This window comes from Anomaloglossus baeobatrachus, chromosome 1 (genome assembly GCF_048569485.1).
Source record: "Anomaloglossus baeobatrachus isolate aAnoBae1 chromosome 1, aAnoBae1.hap1, whole genome shotgun sequence".
In the NCBI taxonomy this organism is placed as follows: Eukaryota; Metazoa; Chordata; class Amphibia; order Anura; family Aromobatidae; genus Anomaloglossus; species Anomaloglossus baeobatrachus.
In genome coordinates this window covers 114742354-114768553 of record NC_134353.1, presented here as the reverse complement: position 1 = coordinate 114768553, position 26200 = coordinate 114742354, and the positions used below count along the sequence as shown (strand labels likewise).

General features: G+C 51.1%; 1 protein-coding gene across 3 annotated transcripts in view; it reads left to right on the top strand.

Moving 5' to 3' along the window:
- The window catches only part of PDS5A (PDS5 cohesin associated factor A), a 239055-nt gene that overhangs the window by 177529 nt on the left and 35326 nt on the right, over window positions 1-26200 (top strand). For all 3 annotated transcript variants that reach the window (XM_075346978.1, XM_075346977.1, XM_075346976.1), the window contains exons 28-30: window positions 5569-5688; window positions 12293-12355; window positions 13428-13573. In XM_075346978.1, the coding sequence (XP_075203093.1) occupies window positions 5569-5688; window positions 12293-12355; window positions 13428-13573 (329 nt within the window). The remainder of the gene's footprint in view (window positions 1-5568; window positions 5689-12292; window positions 12356-13427; window positions 13574-26200) is intronic.

Sequence of the window (26200 nt, the reverse complement as noted above, 5' to 3'; positions counted from 1 at the left end):
GCATTCCCTCACCAAGGAATCTATGCCTAAGATGGTTACCTTAACTGCTCAGGCTTCAGCCTTTTCATCTTATGCCATGTCTGCCATGCTAGAGGTTGCTCACCGCACTGCGATGGCTTCAGCTAATTCTCTTGTTATCCGCAGGATTTTGTGGCTTCGAGAGTGGAAGGCAGATGCTTCGTCCAAGAAGTTTCTTGCTGGGCTCCCTTTTGCTGGTTCACGGCTGTTTGGTGAACAGCTGGATGAAATCATTAAAGAAGCTACTGGCGGGAAGAGTACTTCCATGCCACAAACCAAGACCAGGAAACCCGCCCAGGGTAGGAATCAATCGAGCTTTCGTTCCTCCAACTGGTCATCCTCTAAGCCTTCCGCCTCGTCCGCTAACTCAGCCAAGAATCAGAAATCCAACTGGCGCCCAAAAGCGCGTCCGCAGAAGACCGCAGGAGGTTCTGCCACTAAGGCAGCTTCCTCATGACTCTCGGCCCGCTCCAGCCACGTCCTTAGTCGGTGGCAGGCTCTCCCACTTTGGCGACGCTTGGTTAAAGCAGGTCTCCGATCAGTGGGTGAGAGACATCATATCTCACGGCTACAGGATAGAATTCTCTTCCAGCCCTCCAAACAGATTTTTTCTCTCTACTCCCCCCTGCTCCAAGGCCGCCGCCTTCTCGCAGGCCGTGGCGTCCTTGCAGGCAAACGGAGTGATTGTCCCAGTTCCCGCTCAGGAACGGTTCAGAGGTTTTTACTCAAATCTCTTCCTAGTTCCAAAAAAGGACAGTACCTTCCGGCCCATCCTGGATCTCAAGCTTCTCAACAAGCATGTCCGGGTGCGGCATTTTCGCATGGAGTCTCTGCGATCAGTCATTGCCTCTATGACCCAAGGGGAGTTCCTGGCATCCATCGACATCAGAGATGCCTATCTACATGTGCCAATCGCAGTGTCACATCAGCGTTGGTTACGTTTTGCGATAGGAGAGGATCATTTCCAATTCGTGGCTCTCCCCTTCGGGTTAGCCACGGCCCCTCGGGTATTCACCAAGGTCATGGCAGCAGTGATTGCGGTCCTGCACCTCCAGGGGTTAGCAGTGCTTCCTTATCTGGACGACCTTCTGGTCAAGGGTCCATCCAGCGCAGACTGTCAGCGGAGTGTTTCGCTCACTCTCGCCACCATAGCCCAATTCGGGTGGATTGTCAATGTTCCCAAATCCACTCTGACTCCGACCCAGAGTCTCACGTACCTAGGGATGCAGTTCGAGACTTTGCCGGCACTTGTGAAGTTGCCCTTAATCAAACAGCAGTCTCTCCGGCTAGCGGTGCGCTCTCTCCTGAGGCCCCGCCGTTATTCCATCAGGCGCCTGATGCAGGTGCTGGGTCAAATGGTGGCTTCCATGGAAGCTGTTCCCTTTGCCCAGTTCCATCTGCGTCCTCTGCAGCTGGACATTCTCCGCTGTTGGGACAAGCGGCCTTCCTCCTTACAGAGGTTAGTGGCTCTGTCGCCACGGACCAGGACCTCTCTTCAGTGGTGGCTTCGACCCCTCTCCCTGTCCCAAGGGCGCTCCTTCCTGGCTCCGTCCTGGGTGATTCTCACCACGGATGCCAGCCTATCCGGCTGGGGAGCGGTACATCTCCACCACAGAGCTCAGGGCACTTGGACTCCGTCCGAATCAGCCCTTTCAATCAATGTGCTGTAAACCAGAGCTGTGCTTCTAGCTCTCCTAGCCTTTCACCACCTGTTGGCGGGCAGGCACATTCGAGTCCAGTCAGACAACGCGACAGCGGTTGCCTACATCAATCACCAAGGCGGGACACGCAGCCGCCTGGCAATGTTGGAGGTCCAACGCATTCTTCAATGGGCGGAGGACTCAAAGTCCACCATATCCGCAGTCCACATCCCGGCGTAGAAAACTGGGAGGCAGATTATCTCAGCCGTCAATCCGTGGACGGTGGCGAGTGGTCTCTGCACCCGGCAGTGTTTCAGTCAATCTGCCGCAAGTGGGGCACTCCGGACGTGGACCTAATGGCATCCCGTCACAACAACAAGGTTCCGGTTTACGTGGCTCGCTCCCACGATCCTCAGGCCTTCGCTGCGGACGCTCTGGTTCAAGACTGGTCCCAGTTTCGTCTGTCCTACGTGTTTCCCCCTCTAGCTCTCTTGCCCAGAGTCCTGCGCAAGATCAGAATGGAGGGCCGTCGAGTCATCCTCATTGCACCGGACTGGCCCAGGCGAGCTTGGTATCCTGACCTGCTCCATCTGTCCGTAGAGATGCCGTGGCATCTCCCGGACCATCCAGACCTACTCTCGCAAGGTCCGTTTTTCCGCCCGAATTCTGCGGCTCTCAAATTGACGGCGTGGCTCTTGAGTCCTGGATTTTGACGGCTTCTGGTATTCCTCCTGAAGTCATCTCCACTATGACTCTGGCCCGTAAGTCTTCCTCCGCTAAGATCTATCACAGGACTTGGAGAATTTTCCTGTCCTGGTGTCGCTCTACCGACCATCCTCCTTGGCCTTTTCTCCTTGCCGACCCTTCTGTCTTTTCTACAGTCCGGTCTGCAGCTAGGACTGTCCCTCAACTCTCTCAAGGGACAAGTTTCAGCTCTGTCAGTCCTGTTCCAGCGACGTCTCGCTCGGCTGGGCGCGTCTCACATCATTCCGCCCTACCGGCGGCCCTTGGATCCCTGGGACCTTAATTTGGTTCTCACGGTTTTGCAGAAACCCCCTTTTGAGCCTCTTAGGGAGGTTTCCTTGTATCGTCTTTCACAGAAAGTGGCCTTTCTGGTGGCCATAACTTCCCTCAGGAGAGTCTCTGATTTGGCTGCGCTCTCTTCAGGGTCACCTTTTTTGTTTTTTTTCATCAAGACAAGGTGGTTCTCCGTCCGACTCCGGACTTTCTTCCTAAGGTGGTCTCTCCTTTCCACCTTAACCAGGACATTACCCTACCTTCCTTTTGTCCGGCTCCTGTTCATCGATTTGAAAAAGCGCTGCATACTCTGGATCTGGTGCGTGCTCTCCGGATCTATGTGTCTTGCACCGCTGCACTTAGGCGGTGCACTTCTCTTTTTGTGCTGACCACAGGTCGGCGCAAGGGCCTCTCTGCTTCTAAGCCGACCTTAGCCCGTTGGATTAGATCGACCATTTCGGACGCCTACCAGAGTACTCAGGTGCCTCCCCCGCCGGGGATCAAGGCACATTCGACCAGAGCTGTCGGTGCCTCTTGGGTTTTTAGGCACCAGGCTACGGCTCAACAAGTCTGTCAGGCTGCTACTTGGGCTAGCCTGCATACCTTCTCGAAGCACTACCAAATGCATGCTCATGCTTCGGCAGATGCGAGCTTGGGCAGACGCATCCTTCAGGCGGCTGTCGCCCACTTGTGAAGTTAGGTTCTGCCTACTTCTTAGTTTTTCTGTTTATTTCCCACCCATGGACTGCTTTGGAACGTCCCATGGTCTGGGTCTCCCAAAGGAACGATAAAGAAAAAGAGAATTTTGTTCACTTACCGTAAATTCTTTTTCTTATAGTTCCGTATTGGGAGACCCAGCTCCCTCCCTGTTGCCTGTTGGCAATTTTCTTGTTCCGTGTGTTATCACCGGCTGTTGTCGTGGACAGAGTCTCCGGTTGTTCCGGTTCTTACTCGGTTCTACTTGTGGGTGGCTATTCTCCTTCAGCTTTTGCACTAAACTGGCTAGGACTGGCTACCAGGGGGTGTATAAGCTCAGAGGGAGGAGCTACACTTTTAAGTGTAGTACTTTGTGTGTCCTCCGGAGGCAGAAGCTAAACACCCATGGTCTGGGTCTCCCAATACGGAACTATAAGAAAAAGAATTTACGGTAAGTAACAAAATTCTCTTTTTTATTAGGAATCAATAAAAAAAATAAAAACTGTATGCATAAAAAAACATGTAACAAAATCCATGAATATCTGACTGGTTTCTGGCTAAGCGCCCCTAATCATAGTATGGATTTTCTTACATATTTGTAATGCATACATCTTTTTAAATGGATACTTAATAAAATACTGAGGTTTCTTTATTTATTACTTGGACGGATCTGCTGAATTCATATCCTTGTTTACTTTGCTGAGCACGCCAGCCGATGCCTGCACCCCTACAAAGAGTCACATTTCAGCGTGCTATACTACCCAGCAAGCTGGCAAGCTCCTTTTTTGCTAATCTATTTTTTGTATGTATGTATGTATGTATATGTGTGTGTGTGTGTGTGTGTGTGTATATATGTGTATATATATATATATATATATATATATATATATATATGTGTATGTGTGTGTGTGTGTGTGTGTGTGTGTGTGTGTGTGTGTGTGTGTGTGTGTGTGTGTGTGTGTGTGTGTGTGTGTGTGTGTGTGTGTATGTATATGTATGTGTGTTTAATCTATGCTTTTTTGCATTGAATGCCCCACAAAGCTGGACTAAATTGTGCACAGATATAATGTGGGAGCTGTTGTGCTTCCTAGATCGTCCGGTCACTGCCTTAGAAAGTGGTGTGAAATAGAATAGCCGGGGTTGAAGGGTCAGGGGGCTTGATTTCGATAATCTATTGTATGGTACTGGATTTGCTACTTTCAAACTTTCTGTCGAAGTCCAAGGGGAAATGAAAGAGAGCAATAGGTCCTATTGAAGACAGTCAGTGGTTGGAAATTTTAGAGAGGGTACCGGACTTATCCTGGAGTGAATCCCACCGTTACTCACAGATACTATTACTACATCAAAAATATAGAACTCCAAAATAGATGTAAGACTCAGTCTGCAGATCTCATTCATATGATGTGGTCCTGCCCTAGGCTAGACTGTCTATGGGAAGTAGTAGTTGATATCATTAACAAAGTCTATTCGGGGGGGGTTGTCCGTTCATCTTTGGGTATGTCGAAGATCTAACGACAGATGAATATGGCAAAATAGCGGTGGCTATAATGCTCTATATGGCCAGAAAGCTGATAGCACAGCACTGGTTGGATGATCAGACTCCCTCCATTCCGGAATATATTAGTAAGGGGAATTGGATGATTAACATAGAAAAAGCAATTTACTTGAAAAGGGGCTGTATCAGAAAATTTGAAAAGGTTTGGGCGCCCTGGATAGACAGCTCAGGCCTGGCTTCCAGAGAGCTACAGAGATTCCAATTAGGTCTCATATGAGTATACCTTCATTGAATTAAAGAGAATTCTTATTTACATGTAGCACATTTAGTAACTCACTTATATATTTTCTTATTTTTATTTAAGGAGACGTGATTCTGATTATAATAAAATGTTTCTTTTTGATAAGTTGGGGGATAATTCAGGGGGGAGGGGTGGGGTAAGGGGACTGCGATCCCCAGGGTTGTTATACCTGTTTTGTTGGGAAACGTTCAAATAAAAAAATCTGTTTTAAAATGAAAGTGCTGTGATGTGTAGACGACATGACTTTGTATGACTTGTTTTCTGTTCATTTTCCCCTAATTTTTCTGTTCCACTTTAATGTTTATATTGAAGATTCTTGTTTGCTTTCTTTTGTGTGTAAAGAAAAGTCTCGTATTTTGTATAGATTTTATTGAATTCTGAAATAATGTCTTTACTTTTAGAAATTGTACACCGTCTGCGATGTCGCACTTTGTGTTATCAATAGCAAAATTACCATCACAGTGGCTGAAACACCCAAGGAACCTATGTTGCCAAGTAGATTTTATACACAGCCTGACAAGGTAATAAATCTTAAACTCTGAAGTTTCCTCCCACCATCCCCCAATTTTTTTTAAAAGATGGATGGAGAGCCATTTAGAAATATATGCCTGAAATAACCAACATCACAAAGGTTCTATACTTCAATAGTATCAACAACCCAATAAGTATTCGAACTGGGCAAAGTATAAAAATAGAAGGAACCAGGTCCATTGAGTTATTTTGATTTGTAGCATCATAAATAAGAGAGATATTTATTTTTAAAACTGTAGACCATTGTTTGTTAAATTTTAAATGTGTTGGATATTGATGTCCTATCATTCGGATCAGTATCAGATCGTGAGGGGCAGCGTCCCATCTGATAAAACCAGTATACAACAGGACAGCTCGATACACTGTAGTGGCCGATCTTGTGTGCTACTTCATTAGGACTCTTCTCGGGGTCACTACCATACTAATTAGATGGCTGTCTGGACATACATCTATTTTGTATAGCCACCTTTATCTGTATGATGGTACCGTACCTTATCTAAGTTTCCAGCAGTATATTAGTTATTAACTTGCCCACTTTGAATAATGGTGCAATAACCTATGATGAGTTTCATTACTGGTCTGCAGAGACTGCTGAGCTCCTGACTTGCAGATATCTGATTTTTCTCTGCCGTTGTTAACAGGGCTGACATCTTGCATTACATTTTTTTTATTTTATTTCTTTATCGTTCCTTATGGGAGACCCAAACCATGGGTGTATAGCTTCTGCCTCCGGAGGACACACAAAGTACTACACTCAAACGTGTAGCTCCTCCCTCCGGGCTATATACACCCCCTGGATGACAATCTACCCAGTTCAATGCTTTGTGTTTCAGGAGGATCACACACTTGCATTCTCTGATATTTTTTTATTTTATTTTTAAAGATTTGGAAGAAAAGCGGGTCCAGTCTGGACTCCCGGCATGTCCCTTCACACCCCACTCTGTCGGGTGCTGTTAAGGTTGACTTTATAAGGCTGGAGCCTTCACATGCCGCGCTCCTTCGCATCCTCTGTCGAGGCTCTGTTTGAAGTGGGAGCCATCACGGTCCTCTCTGCTTGCAGAAGGCCGGTCTCCATCCGCAGCCCTGTCTGGTCCCTGCTGGAAGGAGCGTTAACCCCCACTCAGGGACATGGCCCTGCGTCTCAAAAGCTAAGTATTGAGACGTTTTTTTCAGGGGTCCCGGGTACTTTTATTGGGGGGACAGTATGTGCTTTAGCGTTACTGTAAATTCCGGCCGGTTCGGGGGGTTTTCCCTGAGAACCGCGCCGAAGGTGCCTGCTCGTCGGCCGCATTTTAAAATCTAGGCCCCGGCTTCAGTTTGGGCCTAGTTTCGGTTTCGGCTTCTCTGCATGTTTTGCATACAGCGCCGCCCACCGCCCGACCAGCAGAGGGGAGGGCACTCCTCTCTGGGGAGATGTTCCCTCCCCTGTATCTCTCCCTGTATCTCTCTGCCCTCCGTTTTTCCCGCTCTTGGGCTTATACACGCCCCCCCTCCTTCTCCCAGCGCCATTTTCTCAGCGTTCTTACACTGGACGGCGCTGGATGCTGCATACTGTCAGGAAGTCTGACGCTTCACAGGGTCTTTGAGCGGTGGAATCCGGAGGGCACACAGAGAGCGGGCTGGTAAGCCACAACCTTCGGTTGTGGACTTTTATTACACTCTCAGGGCATTCTACAGGAGTGTATTCTTGCTGCAGAGCTTCCACCTCAGCAGCATGTCTGTCACCCGAAGCAAGGCTGCTAACATGTACGCTATATGCACTGCATGTAAGCTCATTCTGCCAGAGCCAAGCACATACCCACATTGTGATGCCTGTGCTAACATGTTTGTGTCTCAGCCTGGAGCTTCCTCAGGGGTCCCGGTGGCTGAACCCCCGGCTTGGGTAGCTTCCTTTTCACAAGCTATTTCCCAGTCTTTTGCCGACTCCATGGGGCAGCTGTCCCGGACACTGCTGTCCATGCATCAGCCCCCTTCTCAGGGTGCCTCTGCGGCTCCGAGCTCTGCAGAGCACTCAGAGCATGTCCTAGGACCCCGTCCCCCTAAACGGAGACGCAGGGAACCTTCTCCTTCCTCGTCCCACGGCTCTGATTCACAAGCCGAGGTGCAGGGCGAGGAGGATTTGTTTACTGTGGGCTCAGACGCTGCCTCTATGTACCCCATTGACTTGTCTGAGGGTGATGCGGATGTTAGTGACTTGATTGCGTCCATTAACTCCGTACTGAACCTCAATCCACCAGAGTCAGAGGAACAAGCCTCTCTGGTAGAGGTACACCAGTTTACCTCTCCTAAGAAACCTAGGAGTATGTTTTTTAACCACTCCAGCTTTCACACCACTGTCAACAAGCCCAGGGCCTGTCCTGACAAACGTTTTCTGAAGCGTAGTTCAGATGACCGTTTTCCTTTTCCACCAGAGGTTAAGGACTGGGCCCAGTCCCCAAAGGTAGACCCTCCGGTGTCCAGAATCTCAGCCCGCACAGTCGTAGCTGTGGCTGATGGCACTTCTCTTAAGGATCCCACTGACCGCCAGGTTGACCTTCTGGCCAAGTCTGTATATGAGGCGGCAGGAGCCTCGTTCTCCCCGTCTTTTGCGGCAGTGTGGGCTCTTAAGGCAGTCTCTGCCTCTATGGCGGAGATTCATTCCCTCTCTAGGGACTCTATTCCTGAGACGGATGCCTTAACTTCTCAAGCTTCGGCTTTTGCATCCTACGCCATGTCTGCCATCCTGGAGGCTTCTCACCGCACGGCGGTGGCCTCCGCTAACTCCCTCGCGATCCGCAGGATCTTGTGGCTTCGAGAGTGGAAAGCAGACGCTTCCTCTAAGAAGTACCTTGCGAGTCTCCCCTTTGCTGGGTCCCGGCTGTTCGGGGAACAGCTGGATGACATAATTAAGGAAGCTACTGGCGGGAAGAGTACTTCCTTGCCACAAACTAAAGCCAAGAAACCTGTCCAGGGCAGGAACCAATCGAGGTTTCGTTCCTTTCGTTCCTCTAACTGGTCATCCTCTAAGCCCTCGGCCTCGTCCGCTACCGCAGCCAAGGATCGTAAATCCAACTGGCGCGCAAAGCCGCGTCCTCAAAAGACCGGAGGAGCCGCTGCCACTAAGGCAGCCTCCTCGTGACTATCTGGCCGCGCCAGCAACGTCCTTGGTCGGTGGCAGGCTCTCCCACTTTGGCGACGTGTGGTTGCAACACGTGTCCGATCAGTGGGTGCGGGATATCATCTCCCACGGCTACAGGATAGAATTTTCTTCCAGCCCGCCAAACAGATTTTTTCTGTCCACCCCCCCCCTGCTCCAAAGCCGCCGCCTTCTCTCAGGCCGTGGCATCCCTGCAGGCCAACGGGGTAATTATTCCGGTTCCCGCCCGGGAACGGTTCAGAGGTTTCTACTCAAACCTCTTTCTAGTTCCCAAGAAGGACGGTTCCTTCCGGCCCATCCTGGATCTCAAGCTTCTTAACAAGCATGTTCAGGTGCGGCATTTTCGCATGGAATCTCTGAGATCGGTCATTGCCTCAATGACCCAAGGAGATTTTCTGGCATCCATCGACATCAGAGATGCCTATCTGCATGTGCCTATTGCGGTTTCACACCACCGTTGGCTACGCTTTGCGATCGGAGAGGAACATTTCCAATTCGTGATTCTCCCCTTCGGCTTAGCCACGGCCCCTCGAGTATTCACCAAGGTCATGGCAGCAGTGCTTGCGGTCCTTCACCTCCAGGGCTTGGCAGTGATTCCTTACCTGGACGACCTTCTAGTCAAGGCCTCATCCAGTGCAGACTGCCAGCGGAGTGTCTCTCTCACTCTCGCCACGCTAGTTCAGTTCGGGTGGCTTGTCAACCTGCCCAAGTCCACTCTGACCCCGACCCAGGTGCTTTTGTACCTAGGGATGCAATTCGAGACTCTGCCGGCACTTGTCAAGTTGCCCTTAGTCAAACAGCAGTCCCTTCGTCTGGCGGTGCGCTCTCTGCTGAGGCACCGCCGTCATTCCATCAGACACCTCATGCAGGTGCTGGGTCAGATGGTGGCGTCCATGGAAGCGGTCCCCTTTGCTCAGTTCCATCTGCGTCCCCTGCAGCTGGACATTCTCCGCTGTTGGGACAAGCGGATCTCTTCCTTGCACAGGCAGGTGGCTCTGTCGTCACAGACCAGGAGATCCCTTCAGTGGTGGCTTCGGCCCCTCTCTCTGTCTCAGGGACGCTCCTTCCTGACTCCGTCCTGGGTGATCCTCACCACGGATGCCAGCCTCTCCGGTTGGGGAGCAGTATTTCTCCATCACCGAGCACAGGGCACTTGGACTCTGTCCGAATCGGCCCTCTCGATCAATGTGCTGGAGATCAGAGCTGTGTTTCTAGCTCTCCTAGCCTTTCACCACCTGTTGGCGGGCAGGCACATTCAAGTTCAGTCGGACAACGCGACAGCGGTTGCCTACATCAATCACCAGGGCGGGACTCACAGCCGTCTGGCGATTGTTGGAGGTTCAACGAATCCTCCAGTGGACGGAGGACTCCAAGTCCACCATATCTGCAGTCCACATCCCAGGCGTGGAAAACTGGGAGGCCGATTACCTCAGCCGTCAAACCGTAGACAGCGGCGAGTGGGCCCTGCATCCGTCAGTGTTCAGATCAATCTGCCGCAAGTGGGGCACTCCGGAAGTGGATCTAATGGCATCCCGGCACAACAACAAGGTTCCGGTTTACGTGGCTCGCTCCCACGATCCTCAAGCCTTCGCAGCAGACGCACTGGTTCAAGATTGGTCTCAGTTCCGTCTGGCCTATGGGTTTCCCCCTCTAGCGCTCTTGCCCAGGGTTCTGCGCAAGATCAGAATGGAGGGCCGTCGAGTCATACTCATTGCTCCGGACTGGCCCAGGCGAGCTTGGTACCCAGACCTGCTCCGTCTGTCCGTAGAGGTGCCGTGGCATCTCCCGGTCCGCCCAGACCTTCTCTCTCAAGGTCCGTTCTTCCGCCAGAATTCTGCGGCTCTCAGATTGACGGCGTGGCTCTTGAGTCCTGGATCCTGACGGCTTCAGGCATTCCCTCTGAGGTCATCTTCACCATGACTCAGGCTCGGAAGTCTTCCTCGGCCAAGATTTACCACAAGACTTGGAGGATTTTCCTGTCCTGGTGTCGCTCTTCCGACCATGCTCCTTGGCCGTTCTCCTTGCCGACCATCCTGTCTTTTCTACAGTCCGGTCTACAGCTGGGACTGTCCCTCAATTCCCTCAAGGGACAGGTGTCGGCTCTGTCGGTATTGTTCCAGCGGCGTATCGCCCGACTGGCTCAGGTGCGCACCTTCATGCAGGGCGCATCTCACATCATTCCTCCTTACCGGCGGCCCTTGGATCCCTGGGACCTTAATCTGGTCCTCACGGCCTTACAGAAACCCCCCTTTGAGCCTCTCAGGGAGGTTCCCTTGTTTAGACTTTCACAGAAAGTTGTTTTTCTAGTAGCCATAACTTCTCTCAGGAGAGTTTCTGATTTGGCTGCGCTATCTTCGGAATCCCCCTTTTTGGTGTTTCACCAAGACAAGGTGGTTCTTCGTCCGTCTCCGGACTTTCTCCCTAAGGTGGTGTCTCCTTTCCACCTTAACCAGGACATTTCATTGCCTTCTCTTTGTCCGGCCCCTGTGCATCGCTTTGAAAAGGCGTTGCATACCTTGGATTTGGTGCGGGCGCTCCGAATCTATGTGTCACGCACCGCCGTTTTTAGGCGGTGCACCTCACTTTTTGTGCTAACCACTGGTCAGCGCAAGGGTCTCGCTGCTTCTAAACCGACCCTAGCTCGTTGGATCAGGTCGGCTATCACCGATGCCTACCAGTGTTCTCAGGTGCCTCCCCCGCCAGGGATTAAGGCGCACTCGACCAGAGCTGTCGGTGCCTCCTGGGCTTTCAGGCACCAGGCTACGGCTCAGCAGGTTTGTCAGGCTGCCACGTGGTCCAGTCTGCACACTTTTTCTAAGCACTACCAAGTGCATGCTCATGCTTCGGCAGATGCGAGCTTGGGCAGACTCATTCTTCAGGCGGCTGTCGCCCATTTGTGAAGTTAGGTTTTGCCTACTTCTCAGTTTGGTTTATTCCCACCCATGGACTGCTTTGGAACGTCCCATGGTTTGGGTCTCCCATAAGGAACGATAAAGAAAAAGAGAATTTTGTTTACTTACCGTAAATTCTTTTTCTTATAGTTCCGACATGGGAGACCCAGCACCCTCCCTGTTGCCTGTTGGCAGTTTTTTTGTTCCGTGTGTTTCACCGGCTGTTGTTAGTAGTCAGAGTAAAACTCGGAATAACCGGAACTCTATCTCTACTTATGGGTGGATGTCCTCCTTCAGCTTTTGCACTGAACTGGGTAGATTGTCATCCAAGGGGTGTATATAGCCCGGAGGGAGGAGCTACACGTTTGAGTGTAGTACTTTGTGTGTCCTCCGGAGGCAGAAGCTATACACCCATGGTTTGGGTCTCCCATGTCGGAACTATAAGAAAAAGAATTTACGGTAAGTAAACAAAATTCTCTTTTTTTTTTTTCCTGATGAAATATTTTGTATATTTTTGTTTCACTTTTAACTGCGGGAGAATATAACAAGTTATTTTGGACTTTACAGGATTTTATCAATGACAAGAGTTACATAAATGAAGAGACGCGGATACATTTGTTAACGGGAAAGGTAATATTTTGACGTATAATTTTACCCTTTACAAACGCTATAAAATCATTGGCCACTAAACTCCTTCAACATTTGATGTACACTTAAGTCATGATAGGGAAGGGGTTCCTGCAAATTGATGTAAATGTACATCATGCGGGCCCAGGAGCTGTGTCCGTGCAATCGCCGCCAATAGCTTGATAGAAGTGATAGGTGAGCTCCAGCAATCACAGCCAGGGTCAGTCCCAGCTCTTATCTTGGCTGTTAACCCACTAAATGCAGCAATCGCAGCATTTAGAGGCTGGGAAAGGGAGTGCACTGCCTCTCCCACCCAATTGGGGACCCCTGCAATATGATTATGGGCCCAATCATTGCGATGGCAACCTGAGATCGTGATGACCTACAACTCGGCTAGCTCCATCGAGCCTGTCAGACCATGCCAGGAGCATGGTCTACTTGTACATTGCAATATATTATACCAGCAATTGAAGTAATAAAACTTAATATCTCATACAGGGACTAAGTGGAAATATACCAATAAATATGTATGTTTATGTGAACACAAAAATAAAGTAAAAAAAAGTACACGTTTGGTATTGCTGCTTTCAGAACAACCCAATCAGAAGATACATTAGTTGACCCTTTCAGTGAGCACTAAAAAAATAAAAACGTAGCAAAAACTGTCTTTTCTATACGACTGACAAAAAAGTGGAATAAAACTCGATCAAAAAGTCATATATAAATACATGACTGTCAGCAGAAAAGTTAAAAAAAAAAAAAAAAAACACAAAAAAACCCCAAAAACTATAAGGCATTCAATTTTCAGTGGAAACCTTTTATTTTGAAAACAGCGGTTTTTGGTGTGATCGTCGCCAAACCTACAAATAACTATATAAATCTGGTATCTTTGTAATTGTACTTACCTGAGGAATAAAAGCACCTAATCACTTATATCGCAAAGTGATCAGCGTAAAAATAGTAATAAAGCCAATTTCTTCCAACTGCTGTTGATTTGTTTATTCTGTCTCTGAGATCACAGGGAGGCTCTGCTCACAATTTCATGGTTTTCCCAACTTTTCTTTTTCTCTTGTAGCCAAAACCAACAACAGTCCTTGGGGCTCTGAATAAGCCTCTTTCTGCAACCGGCAGGCGGCCTTACCACCGGAGTTCTGGTCCTGATGCTGTAAGCAATGCCAGTGTCATTTCCGAATCAGACCCAACTATTCTTGTACGGCAAAGGTAGAACAAAAAAACAACACTTTACTAGCTAATAATTAAGTATCTAGATGCTTACAAGGTTGTACCTACATACAGCAAAATATAAACTGTGGCAGTGTTAGCCAGAAAAATCTATACAAATACCTTTAGTCAAAAAAAGAGAAAAAAATGTTGCTTCAGTCGTTTATTTATTTATTTATTTATTTATTTATTTATTAATTAAGTTAAGTCTGATTTTTTTCATGCTTGCCAATAATTAGAACTCCTAAAATACTTTTTTGATTTTATTACAATAATGTGTTTTCTTTATCGTTCCTTTGGGAGACCCAGACCATGGGTGTTTAGCTTCTACCTCTGGAGGACACACAAAGTACTACACTTAAAAGTGTAGCTCCTCCCCCTGAGCCTATACACCCCCTGGTGAGCAGACCCAGCCAGTTTATCGCTTTGTGTTCAGGAGGCATACATCCACACATGCATTCTCATATGATTTTTTCCTTTTGGAACGAGATTGAAGAGTGGGGTCCACGTCTGGACTCCCGGCATGTCCCTTCTCACCCCACTGTGTCGGCGGTGTTGTAAGGTTGATTCCTAGGCTGGAGCCTTACATGCTGTGCTCCTTCACCATCCCTCCTGGGCTCTGGCTTGAAGTGGGAGCCAGCACGGTCTCCATGCTTGGCAGGAGACTGGTCTCCATCCGCAGCCCTTCAGGACCCTGCTGGACCGGAGCACTCATCCCCAGGGACTTGGCCCTGCGTCTCAGCAAGCTAAGTACCTGAGACGTTTAGATTTCGGGGTCCCTGTACTTTATTGTTGGTACTAGTTGTTGGTAGAGTGTGCTTATTGTGTTTACTGACATTTCCGGCGGGTTCTCTAGCTGTCGCCTGAGAACCGCGCCGATGGTGCCTGCGCGTCGGCCGCGCCGCTCAAATTTAGGCCCCGGCTTCGCCGGAGGCCTAGTTTCTGTTTCACTGCCCTCGCATGTCACTCATGCAGAGGGACAGACTCGGCTCCTCCCGGCGGCCGTTCTGTACAGGAGAGGGACACTCCTCACTGCAGTGTGTGTCCCCTCCCCTGTAGGTCTCTATGTGCCCTCCAGATCCCGCTCCTCAAGCAAGTCCCGCCCCCTCTCCGCTCCGGCGGCCATTTTCTCAGCGTTCTCTCTGCGATCAGTCATTGCAGCGCTGGTCTGCAGCATCTCTGCTGAGGTGCTGTGCTTGGGGGTCCGGGCTTCGGGATCTGGAGGGCACACAACACCGCTCCAGCGGTCTGGTAAGCCACAACCGGTCTCCGGTTGTGGACCTCTGTATATACTCTCTGGGGTTCATTCTCTGGCAGAGCCTCCACTCCAGCAGCATGTCTCACACGAGGAGCAAGGCCCCAAAGCTTTATGCTGTATGCGCTGCATGTAAGCTCCTGGTGCCTGAACCGAGCACCTATCCGCATTGTGATGTCTGCTCTAACTTGGCGGTGCCACAGCCTGGAGTCTCTCCCCCAGGGGTTTCTCAGGCTGCTCCTGCTCCTGTGGCTGAACCCCCGGCTTGGGTAGAATCCTTTTCTAGGTCTATCTCCCAGTCTTTTGCTGAGTCCATGGGACTTCTGTCCAGGACGTTGATGAATATGCATCAGCCCCCTTCACAGGGTGCCTCTGCTGCTAGGGCTCTCTCAGGACCGGAGCTCACAGAGGATTCATCATCAGGGCCCAGACCCCGTCCTCCTAAGAAGAGACGCAGGGTTCCCTCCTCCTCCCGTGGCTCTGATTCCAGAGCTGACTCGCAGGATGAGGAGGATGCCTTTACAGGGGGCTCGGAGGCTAACTCCATGTGCCCCATTGATCTGTCCGAAAGTGACTCTGATCTTAGTGACTTGATTGCTTCTATTAATTCTGTACTGGATCTCAATCCACCAGTATCAGAGGAGCAACCCTCTCTGGCAGAAAAGCACCAGTTTACCTTGCCTAAGAGAGCAAAGAGTGTGTTCTTTAACCACTCCAGTTTTCAGTCCGCTGTGACCAAGCCCAGGGCCTGTCCTGACAAACGCTTCCCAAAGCGTGGTTCTGATGACAGTTTTCCCTTTCCACCTGAGGTGGTCAAGGAGTGGGCTCAGTCCCCAAAGGTAGACCCTCCGGTGTCTAGGCTCGCAGCCCGGACCGTTGTGTCGGTGGCTGATGGCACTTCCCTTAAGGATTCCACTGACCGCCAGATTGACCTTCTGGCCAAAGCCGTGTATGAAGCGGCGGGGGCCGCGTTTTTTCCGACTTTTGCAGCAGTGTGGGCTCTCAAGGCCATCTCTGCTTCTCTAGAGGAGATGCATTCCCTCACCAGGGAATCTATGCCCGAAATGGATGCCTTAACTTCCCAAGCTTCGGCCTTTTCATCCTATGCCATGTCTGCCATGCTGGAGGCTTCTCACCGCACTGCGGTGGCTTCGGCTAATTCCCTCGCTATCCGCAGAATCTTGTGGCTTCGAGAGTGGAAGGCAGATGCTTCTTCAAAAAAGTACCTTGCTGGGCTCCCTTTTGCTGGGTCCCGGCTGTTCGGAGAACAGCTGGATGAAATTATTAAGGAAGCTACTGGCGGGAAGAGTACTTCCATGCCTCAAACTAAATCCAGGAAACCTGCCCAGGGTAGGAATCAGTCGAGGTTTCGCTCCTTTCGTTCCTCCAACTGGTCGTCCTTTAAGCCCTCGGCCTCATCCGCTAACTCAGCCAAGGACCAGAAATCCAACTGGCGCCCAAAAGCGCGTCCACAGAAGACCGCAGGAGCTGCTGCCACTAAGGCAGCCTCCTCGTGACTATCTGCCCGCTCCAGCAACGTCCTTAGTCGGTGGCAGGCTCTCCCACTTTGGCGACGCTTGGTTTCAACACATCTCCGATCAGTGGGTGAGAGATATCATCTCCCACGGCTACAGGATAGAATTCTCTTCCAGTCCGCCAAACAGATTTTTTCTCTCCACTCCCCCTGCTCCAAGGCCGCCGCCTTCTCACAGGCCGTGGCAGCCTTACAGGCCAATGGAGTAATTGTACCGGTTCCCGCCTGGGAACGGTTCAGAGGTTTCTACTCAAATCTCTTCCTAGTTCCCAAAAAGGACGGTACCTTCCGGCCCATCCTGGATCTGAAGCTTCTCAACAAGCATGTTCAGGTGCGGCGCTTTCGCATGGAGTCTCTGCGATCAGTCATTGCCTCAATGACCCAAGGGGATTTCCTGGCATCCATCGACATCAGCGATGCCTATCTGCATGTGCCAATTGCAGTTTCACACCAGCGTTGGCTACGTTTTGCAGTAGGAGATCATCACTTCCAATTCGTGGCTCTCCCCTTCGGGTTGGCCACGGCCCCTCGGGTATTCACCAAGGTCATGGCAGCAGTGATTGCAGTTCTGCACCTCCAGGGGTTGGCAGTGATTCCTTACCTGGTCGACCTTCTAGTCAAGGCTTCATCCAGCGCAGACTGTCAGCGGAGTATCTCGCTCACTCTCTTCACTCTAGCTCAATTCGGGTGGCTGGTCAATCTGCCCAAATCCACTCTGACTCCGACCCAGAGTCTCACATACCTAGGGATGCAGTTCGAGACCTTGATGGCACTTGTGAAGTTGCCCTTAGTCAAACAGCAGTCCCTCCAGCTAGCGGTGCGCTCTCTGCTGAGGCCCCGCCGTTATACCCTCAGGCGTCTGATGCAGGTGCTGGGTCAAATGGTGGCGTCCATGGAGGCTGTTCCCTTTGCCCAGTTCCATCTGCTCCCCCTGCAGCTGGATATTCTCCGCTGTTGGGACAAGCGGCCTTCCTCCTTACACAGGTTAGTGGCTCTGTCGCCACAAACCAGGAGCTCTCTTCAGTGGTGGCTTCGGCCTCTCTCCCTGTCCCAGGGTCGCTCCTTCCTGGCCCCGTCCTGGGTGATTCTCACCACGGATGCCAGTCTATCCGGCTGGGGAGCGGTATATCTCCACCACAGAGCGCAGGGCACTTGGACTCCGTCCGAGCCAGCCCTTTCGATCAATGTGCTGGAAACCAGAGCCGTGCTTCTAGCTCTCCTAGCTTTTCACCACCTGTTGGCGGGCAGGCACATTCGAGTCCAGTCAGACAACGCGACAGCGGTTGCCTACATCAATCACCAAGGCGGGACACGCAGCCGCCTGGCGATGTTGGAAGTACAACGCATCTTTCAATGGGCGGAGGACTCCAAGTCCACCATATCCGCAGTCCACATCCCAGGCGTGGAAAACTGGGAGGCAGATTATCTCAGCCGTCAAACCGTGGACGGTGGCGAGTGGTCCCTGCACCCGGCAGTGTTTCAGTCAATCTGCCGCAAATGGGGCACTCCGGACGTGGACCTATTGGCATCCCGTCACAACAACAAGGTTCCGGTTTACGTGGCTCGCTCCCACGACCCTCAGGCATTCGCCGCGGACGCACTGGTTCAAGACTGGTCCCAGTTTCGTCTGTTCTACGTGTTTCCCCCTCTAGCTCTCTTGCCCAGAGTTCTGCGCAAGATCAGAATGGAGGGCTGTCGAGTCATCCTCATTGCACCGGACTGGCCCAGGCGAGCTTGGTATCCAGACCTGCTCCATCTGTCCGTAGAGATGCCGTGGCATCTCCCGGACCGTCCAGACCTACTCTCACAAGGTCCGTTTTTCCGCCTGAATTCTGCGGCTCTCAAATTGACGGCGTGGCTCTTGAGTCCTGGATCTTGATGGCTTCTGGTATCCCTTCTGAAGTCATCTCCACTATGACTCGGGCCCGTAAGTCTTCCTCCGCTAAGATCTATCACAGGACTTGGAAAATTTTCCTGTCCTGGTGTCGCTCTACTGACCATCCTCCTTGGCCATTCTCCTTGCCGACCCTTCTGTCTTTTCTACAGTCCGGTCTGCAGCTAGGACTGTCCCTCAACTCTCTCAAGGGACAAGTCTCAGCTCTGTCAGTTCTGTTCCAGCGGCGTCTCACTCGGCTGGCTCAGGTCCGCGCATTCATGCAAGGCGCGTCTCACATCATTCCGCCTTATCGGCGGCCCTTGGATCCCTGGGACCTTAATTTAGTTCTCACGTTTTTGCAGAAACTCCCCTTTGAGCCTCTTAGGGAAGTTTCCTTGTATCGTCTTTCACAGAAAGTGGCCTTTTTGGTGGCCATTACTTCCCTCAGGAGAGTCTCTGATTTGGCTGCGCTCTCTTCGGAGTCACCTTTTTTGGTTTTTCATCAGGACAAGGTGGTTCTCCGTCCAACTCCGGACTTTCTTCCTAAGGTGGTCTCTCCTTTCCACCTTAACCAGGACATTACCCTACCTTCCTTTTCTCCGGCTCCTGTTCATCGCTTTGAAAAAGCGCTGCATACTCTGGATCTGGTGCGTGCTCTCCGGATCTATGTGTCTCGCACCGCTGCACTTAGGCGGTGCACTTCTCTTTTTGTGCTAACCACAGGTCGGCGCAAGGGTCTCTCTGCTTCTAAGCCGACCTTAGCCCGTTGGATTAGATCGACCATTTCAGACGCCTACCAGAGTACTCAGGTGCCTCCCCCGCTGGGGATCAAGACACATTCGACCAGAGCTGTCGGTGCCTCTTGGGCTTTTAGGCACCAGGCTACGGCTCAACAAGTCTGTCAGGCTGCCACTTAGACTAGCCTGCATACCTTTTCGAAGCACTACCAAGTGCATGCTCATGCTTCGGCAGATGCGAGCTTGGGCAGACGCATCCTTCAGGCGGCTGTCGCCCATTTGTGAAGTTAGGTTCTGCCTACTTCTTAGTTTATTCTGTTTTTCTTTGTCGCTCCATTGGGAGACCCAGACAATTGGGTGTATAGCTTCTGCCTCCGGAGGCCACACAAAGTATTACACTTTAAAAAGTGTAACCCCTCCCCTCTGCCTATACACCCTCCCGTGGCTCACGGGCTCCTCAGTTTTATGCTTTGTGTGGAAGGAGGCACACATCCACTCATGCATTCTCATATTAGTTATGTCGGTTGGAAGAAAAGAGGGCCCCCACGGGGCCCCCGGCATGTTCCCTTCTCACCCCACTACGTCGGCGGTGTTGTTAAGGTTGAAGTACCCATTGCGGGTACAGAGGCTGGAGCCACATGCCGTCTCCTTCACCATCCCTTATGCGGCTCTGGGAGAAGTGGGATCCTAAGCGGTCATCCATTTGCTGGGACCGTGCTCCATCCGCAGCCCCTGTGGGAACCTGCCGGACCGGAGCCTCTTCAACCTCAGGGACCGGGCCCTGCAACTTAAAGGTACTCTGTGTCCCCATAGGGGACTGTGCAGGGAGCGCACCTTCTTCCCGTAAGCTGCGGCAGCTGCTGAAGTGAGGAGGCCGGTGGAGTTCCGCGCCGACCGTGCCTGCTTGTCGGGCGCGGTCTCAAATTTAGTCCCCGGCTTCATCGCGGCCTAGTTGCAAAAATCCCGCCCCCAGGCCTGCCTGTCAGGGGTAAGGGCGGGATTACCGACATGATGTCGGATGTGAGGGCTGGAGCATCCTGCATGTCTTCCTCCCCCCTCACTGATCACTGTGGGGACCCCAGATTCCCGCACTTTGCTGGCGCCGCCCACGGCTCCACTCCTCCCCTGAGAGCTCCGGCAGCCATTTTCTGGCATTCTGCCGGTGGAGGCTTCTCAGTGAACAGCGCTGCAGCTCCGGGGGATCCAAGGCAGGGAATCTGGAGGACACACTCCGCTCGTTAGCGGTCGGTAAGCCACACCGGTCACCCGGTGCTGGTCCCCCTAGGGTGCCGGAATAGATATATATATATATATATATATATATATATATATATATATATATATATATATATATATATATATATATATATATATATATATATATATATATATATATATATATATATATATATATATATATATATATATATATATATATATATATATATATATATATATATATATATATGCATATATATATATATATATATATATATATATATATGCATATATATATATATATATATATATATATATATATGCATATATATATATATATATATATATATATATATATATATATGCATATATATATATATATATATATATATATATATATATATATATATATATATATATGCATATATATATATATATATGCTACATGTATATATGCTACATGTATATATGCTACATGTATATATGCTACATGTATATATGCTACATGTATATATGCTACATGTATATATGCTACATGTATATATGCTACATGTATATATCTGTTCGGTCGGGCTGTATACCCATTTCCCATATACCCATAGGCACAGGGTTTTTTTGCGGCCTGTACCTCTTGTGGGGCTATGTTACCTGCGGGTTCCACCTACCCTCACTGTGAGCAATGCTCGACTCCTGCCTCGCTTGCTCAGCCGGAGCCTCGGACACTGGTGGGCCCCTCGGCTCATGTAGACCCCCCTGCTCCCCCTGACCAGGCTTCAGGGACAGAGTTCGCCTCTTTTGCTGAGAAACTCTGAGTCTCTGTCTCAATCCATTGCACTGTCTATGGACAAATGGTCTTCTAAGCTGCTTGAGGCTTTGCAGTCCAGACCGGACCTTTCACAGGCCCCGGCCCCTGTTAGCTCGTCGCCTCCAGGCCCCTCTCAGTCCGCGCCGCAGCGCGCTCCCAGGTTTGCCCCTCGGCCTCAGGCGGAGGACTCCTGCCCGGACCGCAGTCCTAGACCGGCTAAGCGGGCTCGCTGGGACTCTTCCCCGACTTCCTCTCGCTGCTCGGGATCCCAGCTTGAGGACTCTCTGGAGGACGAGGCGGACGTCGCAGCTCAGGGCTCTGACCCTGACGTCGCCCTTAACCTTGATACACCTGAGGGGGACGCCTTTAAATGATCTTATCTCGTCCATCAACCAGGTGTTGGATCTCTCTCCCCCGCCTCCTCCTGTAGAGGAGTCGGCGTCTCAGCAGGAGAAACACCAGTTTCGGTTCCCCAAACGTACGCGCAATACGTTTTTTGATCACTCTAACTTCAGGGATGCTGTCCAGAAGGCCAGAGCGGTCCCGAACAAGCGCTTTGCTAAATGCCTCACTGACACGCGTTACCCCTTCCCATCTGAAGTCGTTAAGGGTTGGGCTCACTGTCCCAAGGTGGATCCTCCAGTCTCCAGATTGGCGGCTAGGTCCGTGGTGTCTGTTGCAGATGGCTCATCCCTGAAGGATGCCACTGACAGACAGACAGAGCTCCTGGTGAAGTCCATCTATGAGGCCACGGGCGCGTCTTTTGCCCCGGCCTTTGCAGCCGTGTGGGCACTCCAAGCAATCTCTGCTTGTCTGACTGAGATTAATGCTGTCACACGTAATTCTGCTCCGCAAGTTGCGTCTTTGACCTCTCAGGCGTCAGCCTTTTCGTCCTACGCCATGAACACCGTCCTGGACTCCGCTAGCCATACGGCGGTAGCATCTGCTAACTCCGTGGCAGTCCGCAGGGCCATGTGGCTGCGCGAATGGAAGGCAGACTCGGCTTCCAAGAGGTTCTTAACCGGTTTGCCGTTTTCTGGCGACCGTTTGTTTGGCGAACGATTGGATGAGATTATTAAGGAATCCAAAGGAAAGGATTCCTCCTTACCCCAGGCCAAACCTAAGAGACCTCAACAGAGAAAAATCCAATCGAGATTTCGGTCCTTTCGTCCCTCCGCCAAGTCCCAATCCTCTTCGTCCAACAGGCCGGAGAAAGGCCAGAGGAACTCCTATGCGTGGCGATCCAAGTCACGCCGGCAAAAGGCCGCAGGAGGCACTGCCTCCAAGACGGCCTCCTCATGACTCTCGGCCTCCCCTGGCCGCATCCTCGGTCGGTGGCAGGCTCTCCCGCTTTGGCGACGCCTGGTGGCCACATGTTCAAGACCGATGGGTGAGAGACATTCTGTCTCATGGTTACAGGATAGAGTTCAGCTCTCGTCCTGCGGCTCGTTTCTTCAGAACCTCTCCGCCCCCCGCTCAGGCCGACGCACTTTTTCAGGCAGTAGACGCTCTAAAGATGGAAGGAGTTGTGAATCCCGTTCCCCTTCAGGAACGTGGTCGCGGATTTTACTCCAACTTGTTCGTGGTGCCAAAAAAGGACGGGTCATTCCGTCCCGTTCTGGACCTCAAGCTACTCAACAGACATGTGAGAACCAGACGGTTTCTGATGGAATCTCTCCGCTCGGTCATCGCCTCGATGTCACAAGGAGACTTCCTAGCATCGATCGACATCAAGAATGCTTATCTCCATGTACCGATCGCACCCGAACATCAACGTTTCCTGCGTTTCGCCATCGAGGACGAACACCTTCAGTTCGTTGCATTGCCTTTCGGCTTGGCTACAGCCCCACGTGTTTTCACCAAAGTCATGGCATCCGTTGTGGCGGTCCTGCATTCTCAGGGCCACTCGGTGATTCCCTACTTGGACGATCTCCTAGTCAAGGCCCCGTCTCAAGTGGCGTGTCAACAAAGTATATCCGTCGCTCTGGCGACTCTCCAGCGGTTCGGGTGGATCATCAACTTCCCGAAATCCAAGTTGACACCGACCCAATCACTGACGTACCTTGGGATGGAGTTTCATACCCAGCAAGCGTTAGTCAAGCTTCCGAGCGAAAAACAGCTTTCTCTGCAGGCAGGGGTGCAATCCCTTCTTCGGAGTGAGTCACACCCCTTAAGGCACCTCATGCACTTCCTGGGGAAGATGGTGGCAGCCATAGAGGCAGTCCCGTTCGCGCAATTCCATCTTCGGCCACTCCAATGGGACATTCTCCGCAAATGGGACAAGAGTGCGGCTTCCCTCGACAGGAACGTCTCTCTTTCCCTTGCAACCAAAACGTCACTTCAGTGGTGGCTCCTACCCAAGTCTCTGTCGCAGGGAAAATCCTTCCTACCCCCAACCTGGGCTGTGGTCACCACGGACGCGAGCCTGTCAGGTTGGGGAGCGGTTTTTCTCCACCACAGGGCTCAGGGAACCTGGACTCCGATAGTCATCCCTTCAGATCAATATACTGGAGATAAGGGCAGTGTATCTAGCCCTATTGGCTTTTCATCGGTGGCTGGAGGGCAGGCAGATCTGTATCCAGTCGGACAACGCCACTGCCGTCGCCTACATCAACCACCAAGGCGGCACTCGCAGTCGTCTAGCCTTCCAGGAAGTCCGACGGATTCTGCAGTGGGTGGAAGCCACAGCCTCCACCATCTCCGCAGTTCACATCCCGGGCGTAGAAAACTGGGAAGCAGATTTTCTCAGTCGTCAGGGCATGGACGCGGGGAATGGTCTCTGCACCCAGACGTGTTTCGAGAGATCTGTCGCCGCTGGGGAACGCCGGACGTCGATCTCATGGCGTCACGGCACAACAACAAAGTCCCGGCATTCATGGCCCGGTCTCAAAATCACAGAGCTCTGGCGGCGGACGCATTAGTTCAGGATTGGTCGCAGTTTCGACTGCCTTATGTGTTTCCTCCTCTGGCGATGCTGCCCAGAGTGCTACGCAAGATCAGGTCCGACTGCCGTAGCGCCATTCTCGTCGTTCCAGTCTGGCCGAGGCGGTCGTGGTATCCGGATCTGTGGCATCTCACGGTGGGTCAACCGTGGGTGCTTCCAGACCGCCCAGACTTGCTGTCACAAGGCCCGTTTTTCCATCTGAATTCTGTGGCCCTCAACCTGACTGTGTGGCCATTGAGTCCTGGCTCCTAGCGTCTTCAGGGTTATCTCAGGATGTCATTGCCACCATGAGACAGGCCAGGAAGCCTACGTCCGCCAAGATCTATTACAGGTCTTGGCAAATCTTCCTATCCTGGTGCGCTAATAACGGTTTTCCTCCATGGCCGTTTGCCTTACCCACTTTTCTTTCATTCCTTCAATCTGGAATGGACAAGGGTTTGTCACTCGGCTCTCTCAAGGGCCAAGTATCGGCGCTCTCCGTGTTTTTTCAAAAGCGTCTAGCCAAGCTTCCGCAGGTCCGCACGTTCCTGCAGGTAGTTTGCCACATAGTCCCACCTTACAAGCGTCCGCTGGAACCCTGGGATCTTAACAGGGTTCTAACGGCTCTTCAGAAACCACCTTTCGAGCCGCTGCGGGATGTCACTCTATCACGTCTTTCGCAGAAGGTGGCCTTCCTAGTGGCAGTCACATCACTTCGGAGAGTGTCTGAGCTCGCAGCGCTGTCATGCAAAGCCCCCTTCCTGGTGTTTCACCAGGATAAGGTGGTTTTGTGTCCGGTCCCGGAATTTCTCCCTAAGGTGGTATCCCCTTTTCATCTCAATCAGGATATCTCCTTGCCTTCATTTTGCCCTAATCCAATTCACCAGTGTGAAAAGGATTTGCACTCTTTGGATCTTGTGAGAGCACTCCGGCTCTACGTTTCTCGCACGGCGCCCCTGCGTCGTTCAGATGCGCTCTTTGTCCTTGTCGCTGGCCAGCGTAAGGGCTCGCAGGCTTCCAAGTCAACCTTGGCTCGGTGGATCAAGGAACCGATTCTCGAAGCCTACCGTTCTTTTGGGCTTCCGCTTCCTTCAGGGCTGAAAGCCCATTCTACCAGAGCCGTGGGTGCGTCCTGGGCATTGCGGCACCGGGCTACGGCTCAGCAGGTGTGTCAGGCAGCTACGTGGTCTAGTCTGCACACTTTCACGAAACACTATCAAGTGCATACCTATGCTTCGGCAGACGCCAGTCTAGGTAGGCGAGTCCTTCAGGCGGCGGTTGCCCACCTGTAAGAGGGGGCCGTTTTTCGGCTCTTTTTATTGAGGTATTCTTTTACCCACCCAGGGACTGCTCTTGGACGTCCCAATTGTCTGGGTCTCCCAATGGAGCGACAAAGAAGGGAATTTTGTTTACTTACCGTAAATTCCTTTTCTTCTAGCTCCTATTGGGAGACCCAGCACCCGCCCCTGTACCCTTCGGGCTGGTTATTCTTTTGTGTACACATGTTGTTCATGTTGAATTGTTCTTTTGGTTCATGGTCTTCAGTTCTCCGAACATCCTTCGGATTGAATTTACCCTAGACCAATTTATAAGTTTTCTCCTTCCTGCTTTTGCACCAAAACTGAGGAGCCCGTGATCCACGGGAGGGTGTATAGGCAGAGGGGAGGGGTTACACTTTTTAAAGTGTAATACTTTGTGTGGCCTCCGGAGGCAGAAGCTATACACCCAATTGTCTGGGTCTCCCAATAGGAGCTAGAAGAAAAGGAATTTACGGTAAGTAAACTAAATTCCCTTCATTTCCCACCCAGGGACTGCTTTGGAACGTCCCATGGTCTGGGTCTCCCAAAGGAACGATAAAGAAAAAGAGAATTTTGTTTACTTACCGTAAATTCTTTTTCTTATAGTTCCGTATTGGGAGACCCAGCACCCTCCCTGTTGCCTGTTGGCAATTTTCTTGTTCCGCGTGTTATCACCGGCTGTTGTCATGGACAGAGTCTCCGGTTGTTCCGGCTTTTGCTCTGTTCTACTTGTGGGTGGCTATTCTCCTTCAGCTTTTGCACTAAACTGGCTGGGTCTGCTCACCAGGGGGTGTATAGGCTCAGGGGGAGGAGCTACACTTTTTAGTGTAGTACTTTGTGTGTCCTCCGGAGGTAGAAGCTATACACCCATGGTCTGGGTCTCCCAATACGGAACTATAAGAAAAAGAATTTACGGTAAGTAAACAAAATTCTCTTTTTTTTTACCTAATAGTAATGTATTTAACTTTTTTGCTTTTTCTT